Below are 10,445 nucleotides of genomic sequence, written 5' to 3'. Positions count from 1 at the left end.
CAGGCGGATTTCTGAGTTCGAGGCCAGCCTGGTCTACAAAGTGAGTTCCAGGACAGCCAGGACTATACAGAAAAACCCTGTCTCAAAAAACAAAACAAAACAAAACAAAACAAAAAGGTTGTTAGATGTTTTTTCTTGCTTTGTTATAGGTACAGTAGATTTTGATTTTTGTGTTACACATCGTCATGGTTTGTGTCTGAAATGCCCACACACCCCAATCCCCCAACCCCTGCTCAGGCTCAAATGTTTGGACACTTAATCAACAACTGGTTTTGGAAGTTGTCGAACGTATAAGGAATACTGCCTACATGATAGTGGCAGGCTCCTGGGAGAGGCTCTGAGGCAATACCGCCTTTTACTCCGACCCCTCTGATTGCTTCCTGGTCTGGATGCCGCACTGCTGTGCCTGCCTTCTTTGTTATCGTGGACTGTGAAATCTTTCTCAAACTGTGAGCCAAAATGAACATTTACTCCCCGGAATTGCTTCTGTCAATATTTTATCACTGCAGGAGGAAAATTGACTAATACAAAAGACTTAGTATAGAGAGATGTGTTGTGATTAAACCTGCCCGTGGGTCCTAGCCTTGGTCACTTGTCTGGGAACCATGTAGAAGAATTTGTAGATGAGGTTAGACAAATCCTAGAATACCGCATGCAGAAATTAATGGGAAGTCCTGTCTGGAGTTCAGAACCCCAGTGTAGAGACGGAAATGATGGCAGCGAAGACATGAGGAGAAGCCTGACTTGGAACCAAACTAGAGGCCATTTGTGTTCAAGTCTGCCAAGGAATTTGGGTACCTTCTGCCCATGTTCAAAACAACCACATGAATCAGAATACGAAAGCATGGACTAATTTTCTTCGGTGCAGGAAATTTCAAGACAAGATAACATTCAGGCTGTGGTATGGCTGTTACTTGCTGCGTTTACCCAAACATACGGTGAGCATCCAGAGCAAAAAGCAAAGCGAAAAGATCAGAACAATGTGAAGTTTGGGAAGGGAAGGAACGGAATCATTATTTAAAGTTGTGCGTGAAGCAAGGCTGGGGGGAGCATCTCATTGTGGAGGAGTTTAGTGCTGCCCCAAAAGAGCCCTCCCAGCTCCGCAATGGAACAATAGAAACGCTGACCAAAGTGGCAGGCAGAATCCCACCCTTCAGATGCTATAGGGTATGAAATTGAAAACTCATTTGAAAGATTTCCATTCGAAAGAAGAGTCACCCTAAAGAGAGGAGTTGACAGAAGAGACTTAGCAGGGCCTGCTGCTCAAACAGAGCCACGCAGCAGGAAACAGTTGGAAGGTTCCCCTATGCAGGCATTGGAGTCCAGGGTAGCAGGGGTCCAAGGGACTTGATCTGGCAGCAGATTAACCACTTGGTGACTGCTTTTATTAAAGTACCACATGTAAGAGTCAGGGGACTGTGGACACTCGCTCTGTGTTTCTAGAGAAAAGCTGGTGAGACTGGGCAAGAGTCCTTGAAGTGAGCCCCCAGGGGGCTCATGAGTGAACTGGTAAAGAGAATCGTAAGTTGCAGTGGAGATGTTAGTGATATGGGATGTCTGCGGAGGGGCAGTGAGCAGAGCTGGCCAAGAGAGAGCCTGTGAGTGCTTTAAGTGGTAGGGCTATTAAAGAGGCTGCCCAAGCCTGTTAGAACCCCAGTGATGACACCATGTGCCCTTGGTGCCAGGCATTAATGTTAGGGGTTTTTTTTTTTTGACCAAATTTTCTTTACTATCACTCCCCCACCCCCCACTTTAGAACGGAAGTGTTGCATCTGTAGCATCGCAGATGACAAGTGTGTAATGTTTTAATTTTTCAGAGGTTCACACTACAGATTGCCCTGGAGTCTCAGTAGATGCTTTGGACATTTAGACAGTGTTGAGGCCCCTAAGAGCCTGGGGACATTTGAAGTTAGACTGAATACATTTGGCATTATGTGATGGCCATGGGCCTGTGGGAGGCCAGACGTGGAATGTTGTGGCTTACATCTGGAATGTCCTTCACGGGCTCAGATCACTGTTTTGGGGAGCACAGAGCCTTTGAGACATGTGACCTGGCTGGCAGAGGTGGGCTGTTCGGGGCAGGCCTTGCAAATTGGGCACCTTTCTAATTCTGTCCTGAGCTCTCAGTTCACCATGTGAGGAGCTCTGCCCACATTCCCACCATGACGGAGCCATGCTGCCAATTCTGCCTTGCTATGATGGAGTGAAATATTTCTAAAGCTCTGAGCCAAAAGAAACGTCCCACTTAAAAAAAATAGTAATTTGAAAAAAATATGCATCAAGGACCCGCACAAAAGAATAAACCTTCCTTCTTTTTTTGAAAAGATTTTTAAAATAAATTTATTTATTTAATGTATGTGAGTACACTGTCCAACCTTCAGACATACCAGATGATCCCATTATAGATGGTTGTGAGTCACCATGTGGTTGCTAGGAATTGAACTCAGGACCTCTGGAAAGGCAGTCAGTACTCTTAACCGCTGAGCTATCTCTCCAGCCCTTTAGGAATTTTCTTTCTTAAGTTGCTTTTATCGGGTATTTTGTCACAACCATGAGAAAAATAACCAGCACACACAGCACACAGTTGCTGTGTTACATGCCTGCGGTTTTTGTTACTTTCCTTAGAAAAGCATTGAGTTTTGCTTCATCAGGCTGAGCCTCGGTTGACCTCTGTCCCCTCACTTCTAAGATCCCAGGGTGTGATTCTATGTAGAGATGGAATAGTATGCGGCTGACTAAGGTAAAGCTGGGTCGGTTGTCTGTCTGATGGCGCCCTTATAAGAGATGCCAGGAATCCACAGCCAGCCCTGTCAGGTCACAGGAAGAGGATGCCTTCTTCCTGCTGAGGAGGGACCTTAGGAGAAACCTGCCCCTGCTGATACCTTGATCTAAAGCTGTCAGCCTCCTGAAGCTGGAGAAGACACACACTTGCTATCAAAGCCAGGTCTGAGGTCCTTTGTCCTGGCAACCATAGCACGGTAACTTGGAGCAGCTAATTTACTTGCAAAATGGCTTGATTCTCTCAAGACCTGCTTTGAAGTTCAGCTAGATTGGCCCTGGGGCACCTCCACTCTTGGGCCAGTTAGCCTGTTCCTATGGTGTGCCTCTGCGTCTGTCTGTAACCCATCCTTGGGTTCCTCGTAGTCTCCTTCCTCAGGCAGGGTAGAGTCTACCCTCTTAGAACCACTACAAAACCCGGAGTGCCCGGCTGCCTCCTACCTCGGGTTCAGACCATGGGGGAGCTTGGTCCTTTAAGCCTTATGCTGCTGCTTCCACGCATGCTCAGCCCCTTGGCAACCATCCCTTCCTTCCTCAATATCCGGTTTGTCTGGCCTTCAGGTCAAGGCAGTGAAGGATTTGACTAAGAACTCAAGGAACTCACATTTATGGTCTGCAGCTTCGTTTTCTTCCTTCTCCCACCCAGCTACCCAGGTTCTGGACCTGGTTCTTGTTTCTCTACTCTGCCTTGTTTCCCTCTTCTGGATTCCTGTCATTTGACAGGGCTTTAGAGTCCCCTACAGGAGAGGGTGGTCTGGACCGCTTTCTGTGTGCTCTGAGAAAGACTGGCTAGTACCCGAGGAACTCCAGTTTGCCTGAATAGATAAACACCATCTCCCCCAAGGTGTGCAGGGAGACGGTGGGGGGTGGGGGTGGAGGTGGGGGTGGAGAGAAGACATGAGAAAAATCACACCACGAAGTCACAGCTGGTCTGAGAGCATGCGCAGAAGCAGCAGCGTGAGGCTTGCACATGCAAGCCCTGGAGGAGGCAGCGGGGTGCTCCTGGTGTTGTAGTGGGGCGGGGGGGGATGATGTGAGCCCCCTGGAAGTCGGGCTGGAGGAGAAGAGGCACAGACAAGGAGAGCTGAGCTGCTGTGGAGTCGAGGGTTAGGATTTAAGGGAGCAGCTGCTGTGGTAGCCACAGAGAAAGTGCTAGAAGCGAGAGTGTACTGAACGGGAAAGATGCCCGTGTTTTGTCCGTGGAGAGTTCAGGTTCTGAGAGAGAGGAGAAGGGGAAGTTCCTACAGTCCAGGAGAAGATACAGAAGATACAGAGCCGGGCAGCCATCAGTCTGTATGAGACCTGCCTGGGGTTCAGAAGCCATTTAAGCCTGTACCAAGATTTGGGCCAATGACCTTAGGACTGAGTCCTTGACATCAGAGACGGATCAGTGGACCCCAGTGAGGCAGGTGCAATAGACGTGGCACAGTGCAGAGTCTGTATCCACAGCACCCATAAGTTTTCCTATAAAGGGGAAACTGTAGCTGTGGGGTTCTCCTGATCCTCTGTGATGGGCCCACAGTCTGGTCCCACAGATATGGTTGTCTATTGTTGTGCAGTACCCTTGACTTTATATGGAATGGGGCGGGGGTGCAGTGCTTATAATATGGATAGCCTGTTCATCAGGACACAGGCTTGTACGGGGGAAGGGGTAATGCTCAAAGGTAAGATAAATGTCTCTTCAGGGGACAGGTGGCGGAACCCCTGATGGGGCAAGGGAACTTGGGTTGGGATGTGGGCCAGAGAGGAGGGAGGAATGAGGATGTTCAAGAAAATGGGTTCTTGGCAAGTCTTATCATCTTGATGGCTGTCCTAGTTGGCTGCCCCTTGCTATGATAGCCAAAAGGAACTTGAATAGAAAAGCAATTATTTATCCAACACATCCCTATCAGTCAGTCATTGAGGGAAGTCAGACAGGACCACCAAGCAGGAACCAGGAGACAGGAACTGAAACAGAGACCATGGAGAAATGCTGCTTACTGGCTTTCCCCCCATGGCTTGCTCAGCCTGCTTTCCATCTCTTGCCAGATGACCCTGGCTTGTGTCAAGTTGACACCAAAACAGCACAGCAACAACAACAACAAAGATATGTAATAAGCACAGTGATAAAGAACCACTGGGATGTGCCACAGAGAAATAGAGCCCTGCTGGGTTTGCAAGGATCCAGGTGAGGCTTGGAGGATTTAGGTCTGTTCTCTAGAGCCTGGGATGGGGCCAAGGCTTTTAAATTCTGTGTCCAAGTCATGGACTCTGTAGCCTGTTGCCCACAGCTAGGCAGACTCCTTCAGCCCCAAAGGACACACACACACAGAGTCCCTCTCCTTCTCTCCTCTGACATTTCTGTTCTGAGTTGTCCTGATCCCCTGGGTTCTGTCCTCGGTGTCCAGTTTACAAATCCCCTCTCCGGGGCATTTCATGGGTGGGCATCTCAGTCCTAGGCACTGTGCGAGGGAATGTGAAGTATCTCCACAGGGCAAAGAGTGTCCAGCTTCAGGGATGAAGAAAGCTGCCTGCCCCGATGACGGCTCCCTTAGGCAGTTCTTGGGGCTGGCAGGGAACCAGGTGAAGTAGGGTGTGCCTTGCATCAGGAATGCAGACTGGGTTCCCTGGAGATGCTCCCCCTCCCCCGGGAGGCTCCTAGATGTAATGACCTTCTCTCTCTGTGCTCTTTGTTTCTCCACAGCGTCATTCACTTCAAATATTTAAAAAACAAAACAAAACAAATAAACAAATAAGAAACAAAAAACAAAACAAACAAAAAACAAAACCTAGAAGTCTCTACAGTAGGCACAAACCTTACCCAGAGTAACACCACGCAGCTAATCCCTTCCTGGGTGTGACCCTGTGGGTGCCCTATTCCAGTTGCATACGTGGCCCATTCCCCTTTCAGTAACCTGGCACGACCCAGCCTGACCCAGCCCATGTCCGGAGGGGTTTTTCCCACCTCCTCTGAGCCTCCACTTGGAGCCATGTCAGCTTTTCTGCACAAAGAACCTAGGAGGCTTGGGGCCACGAGTAAGGGACAGTTATCAGGGCCATTGAGCAAACAAACAGGAGCCAATAAAACGCCAGCTGGTGGGAACTGGGCATTCTGCAGGCTGCCCAGGTCCAGTGGAGCAGACATGGGACCTCGAGGTGCCCCCCTACTGGCTGTGGTCCTAGTTTTGGGACTGCATGCTCTGGTGGAGGGCGAGAAACCTTGTAAGTAAAAGTCCGTGGAGACCCAGCAGGTGAAAGGTGGGATCTGAGCCCCCTTGAGTGATGGGCTGTAGTTCATCTAGGACCTGGGTTTTTTTCTCTATGTTCCCTCAAAGGACAAAGGCAGGGTGACAGATTGCAAGGAGCTAGACAGCACCCTGCAGTCTGGGTGCTGCTGTGGGAAGCTCACCCAGAATCCCTTATTCAGAAGGGCTATGTCTACAGGTGTCAGCCTGGTTAGGAGGGCAGGAGGGCCTGCTGTCTTGGGCCTATCTTGTGACCTTGACTTCTGCATAGGTTCATAGAGTCACCCTCTTTACAGAAGGTTTGTGTCGCTTTCTTCCTTCCCTTCTCTTCTCTCTCTTTACTTCTTTCTTTTTTCTTTCTTTCTTCCTCTCTCTCTTCCTTCCTTCCTTTCTTTCTTTCACAAATGAAATGGTTTCAATAAAAGCCTCCCCTGGTTTGCCCAGGAGGAAGCCAGTTAGCTTTAACATGGGCAAAATAAGACCTCATGTCACCCCTTGGGCAATGAGATTCTGCAAGTGCCCTAAGCTCCCAGGGCAGGTTGGAAGAAGCATCTAACATGCTGGGCAGGGATGCCCATGATGGCTCGCTCTATCCACAGCCCCCTGTCGGTGCTCCAGGATGACACCCCACAACAGAAAGAACTGTGGCTTCCCGGGCATCACCAGTGAGCAGTGCTTTGATCTTGGATGCTGCTTTGACTCTAGCGTCGGCGGGGTCCCTTGGTGTTTCCACCCACTTCCAAACCAAGGTAACCTTTGGAGAGTCAGGTCTTTCTGCCAGCTGTCGGCTTAGGGCCTGGCCCTGGGCAAGGTCTACAGCAGGTGCTTGGAAGCTTAGCTGAGCTAGAGCTAGCCCAGGTTAACACAAAGGAAGCCTTAAATGCCTCTTCTATACCCTTACCCCCTCCCCGACCCCCATCCCATACCCTAGATCTACCATTGGCCTGTACTTAAAAATGTAACTTCCAAAGCAGCTTGGGAAAGGGGGGTGGAGGCATCAGATAAGATAGAATTATTACCCCTGCAAACAGACTTCAGACCTTCAGAAAATTGTTGATGCTACTGGCAGCTTTTATTGGGATGGGTTTCAAGCCAGGGCAAACTGTGAATACAATACGCACAAGAGTGCCAGCTGTGTGTGAGTTCACCGCAGGCATGGGCTTTGCCATTGGGGCACACTCATGGTAGGCAATATCCTCCCAAGTGATCAGCATGCTCTGAAGTAGGTTAGTGGCTGCATCCAGGGTCCCTTTCGAGATCAATGTCTTCAAGCTTCTGGGCGTGGTACAGTGGGCTGCTCTTATTTCACAGAGCTCAATGCTGAGTCCAGAGAGGGTAACGTGGTTTTCCCGAGGCCCCAGTTCTGCAAATGTTCTGTTGGTCACCTCCCAACATTAGTGCCCCCCTGTGGGGAGGACAACCAGTCCTTAGGAATTACTCTCCTGAGAGACGCCACCCCCAAGGAGCTCCTTGGGACATGCAGAGCCTGCAAATTCAGTGTCCCTAAGAAGGCAGACCTTGTGGCCCTCGGTGAGTGTCCAGCCTGACAGAGCCTTGGATGTTGCTCTTCCTCACGACTAGCATCGGAGCAGTGTGTCATGGAAGTGTCAGCTCGCAAGAATTGTGGGTACCCGGGTATCAGTCCCGAGGACTGTGCCAGTCGAAAATGCTGCTTTTCCAACCTGATCTTTGAAGTGCCCTGGTGTTTCTTCCCACAGTCTGTGGAAGGTAATGGTTGCCGGTGGGGCCTGCCTGGAACCTGGCAGGAACCATTCCCACCCACACTCACCTGCTGAGGGTCCCTCCTGTGTGTGTGTGTGTGTGTGTGTGTGTGTGTGTGTGTGTGTGTACCTGTGTGTCTATATCCGTATGTGTACCTGTATGTGTGCATGAGTACTGTTCCTGTGTACCTGTGTGTATGTATCTGTATGTATACCTCTGTGTGTGTGTGTGTACTCTGTGTATCTCTGTGTGTGTGTCTCCGTGTGTGTACACCTCTGAGTGTGTATGTATTTGTATGTGTACTTGTATATGTGCGTGTGTACTGTGTGTGTATGTGTGTACCTGCATTGGAGGTACTCTGCAGAGTTTGGGTGCTTCCCTTAGTCCTCCTCCCCCATAGTTTTTGAGACAGGGTCTCTCACTGAATGCAGAGTTCACCAATTGGCTAGGCTGGCTGGCTAGTGAGCTCCGCTCCAACCTGCTCCCCAAACTGGTGGGGTTTTTGTTTTGTTTTGTTTTGTTTTTGTTTTGTTTGCTTGTTTTCTGGAGCTGAGGACTGAACCCAGGGCCTTGTGCTTGCTAGGCAAGCATTCTACCACGGAGCTAAATCCCGAACCCCAACACTAGTGTTAAAGATATGCCCACAACACCTGTCTTTTTATGTAGGATCTGGGGATCTGAACTCGGACCCTCGGGCTTGTACAGCAGGTGCTTTACTCATTGAGCCACACCCTCCCCGTGCCTTGGCCTGCTCTCAGGGCCTGTTCTATGGCTACCCACACTGGTCAGCAGGCTCCCTTGGGAATCTCTAACGGTTTGGGGAGAACAGGCCCCATCGTTCCTGTCCCACTCTGTGCTTGTTCAGAACCTGTCTATGATGAGCCAGACACACTTCTGAGCGCAGGCACTCGTGCCTCCTTGGCGTCCTGACCAACCACCATGCTTTTGCATCTCCAGATTGTCACTACTGAGAGTCACTACGGCCGAGCCACCAGTTCCCTGGGAGCTGCAAGCCAGAAGAAAGCTTCAAGCAGACTTCATCAATCTCTGGGGTTTCTAAAACCATCTTGACCCTTAGCAGTGGCTAGACACAGCATTTTCCAAGTAAAGAAAAATTGAAAAACTTGGCAATTTTTATTTTGGTTTCCTTGAGGCAGACGTACAATGGTGGTGTGTACACACGGAACGTACAGGAATGTGTGCGTGTTTTTGGGAGTGTGTTTGTGTGTATGTGTGTGTGTGTGTGCACCTAGGTGTGAACACATGGAGCGTACACAGGTATATACACAGGTATGTGAATGCATGCATGTGCATATGTGTGTGTGCAAGTATGTGAATATGTGTGCATGTATGAAAACATCAGTGTGCACATGTGCATATATAAGCAACAGTGCATATAACACCCTTCCATCTCTCTGAGAGCCTCAAGCCACTAGTTACTTCTGGGCCACTCCAGCAACAACAGTGTTCTGCCTATGTGAACTTCAGAATCTACCATCTCTATGAGACCACACACTCAGTTCTCTTTAGAGAGAGCAATGGACTCCAACCTCAGACCCTATAGGATAACACATGACTGCTGATCACAGTTCCTCAGGTCTTTCTGGTTTATCAACTGCCCTGCAGGCTACCCACTTGTGATGTGGGTCCCTGGCCACTGGTTGCCTTCTCTTCTTGATGTGAACAGGAACAGTGGGGGTCTGGGCCTTGGGAAGTCACCCTGAACTGTGGTTTTTGACCTGAGAGCATCTTTAGTAACATTCGAATGGAGGTTGCTGAAAGGAAGCTTTGTCTTAATGAGGTAGTTCTGGGTAAGGAGGCCTCAGCAGGGACCATTCTCCATTGCATTGTCTAAGACAGTGGTTCTCAACCTGTGAGTGCTGACCCAGTTGACAAACCTATAGGTCCAAACATTAGGATTCATAACAGTAGCAATGAAGTAATTTTATGGTTGGGGTCACCACAACATGAGGGACTATACTAAAGGATCCCAAGATTAAGAAGGTTGAGAATCACCAGTCTGAGGACCATTGATGTCTCAAGTTAGAGGCCAGGAGGGTGTGGTGATGGTGTAAGGCTGGCTTCTGATATATTTCTCATCTCTTTTCCTTTCCCCAGCCTAAGCTGACTGGTTAGCCTTGCCCAGTGGCCCACTCCTGCTGCTGAGGTGGGGGTGGGTATGGGGAATGGAGGTTGGTAGGGAGTGGAGGGAGGTGGGAGGGTAAGGGGTCGGTCCAGGACTAGGGCTTGGCCCACGGGTTTGCTCCACTCCAACCTCACTTCCTTCTTAATCTCTTTGGTGAAGTGATTGCTCCATTTTCTGAACCAGTCATACTCAGCTGCATGGTCATCCAACAACAGTGCTATGGCTTGCTTTCCTATGAGAAAACACCGACCAAAAACAGCCCAGAAGGGAAAGATTTCCTTGGCTTACACTTCCTAATCATAGGCCACCGTGACAGAAAGTCGAGACAGGAACTCAGAACAGAAACCCAGAGACAGGAGCCAATGCAGAAGCCATGAAGGGTGCTGCTTATGCGATTGTTCCTCCTGGGTTGCTCAGCCTGCTTTCGTTTATGCCCCATGACCATCTCCTAGGGACGTGGCAGCACCAATACTGAGCCTCCACATCAAGAAAATGCTCCACGGGCCAACCCGATAGAGACATCTGGTCAGGTGTGGGTTTATTTCCAGAATAGCCCTTGCCTGTGTCGAGCAGAC

At 49.6% G+C, this 10,445-nt stretch overlaps 1 protein-coding gene across 2 annotated transcripts; it reads left to right on the top strand.

The window, feature by feature from the left end:
* The first annotated feature begins 4,819 nt into the window (after nucleotides 1-4,819).
* Nucleotides 4,820-8,851, top strand: Tff2 (trefoil factor 2). 2 transcript variants are annotated; one of them, XM_021149860.2, is made up of 4 exons: nucleotides 4,820-4,945; nucleotides 6,602-6,751; nucleotides 7,584-7,730; nucleotides 8,682-8,807. In XM_021149860.2, the coding sequence occupies exons 1-4, from the start codon at nucleotides 4,900-4,902 to the stop codon at nucleotides 8,693-8,695; spliced, it is 357 nt and encodes a 118-aa protein (XP_021005519.1). In that variant the 5' UTR covers nucleotides 4,820-4,899; the 3' UTR covers nucleotides 8,696-8,807. The 2 variants fall into 2 exon arrangements, with proteins under 2 accessions (XP_021005519.1, XP_021005518.1); XM_021149859.1 differs by lacking the exon at nucleotides 4,820-4,945 and adding an exon at nucleotides 5,873-5,979 and having other exon boundaries at nucleotides 8,682-8,851.
* The last annotated feature ends 1,594 nt before the right edge of the window (nucleotides 8,852-10,445 follow it).

The sequence above is a fragment of the Mus caroli genome, chromosome 17 (assembly GCF_900094665.2).
Source record: "Mus caroli chromosome 17, CAROLI_EIJ_v1.1, whole genome shotgun sequence".
Classification (NCBI taxonomy): Eukaryota; Metazoa; Chordata; class Mammalia; order Rodentia; family Muridae; genus Mus; species Mus caroli.
Note: the sequence above shows the minus strand (reverse complement) of the source record. Positions and strands in the feature narration are given on the sequence as shown.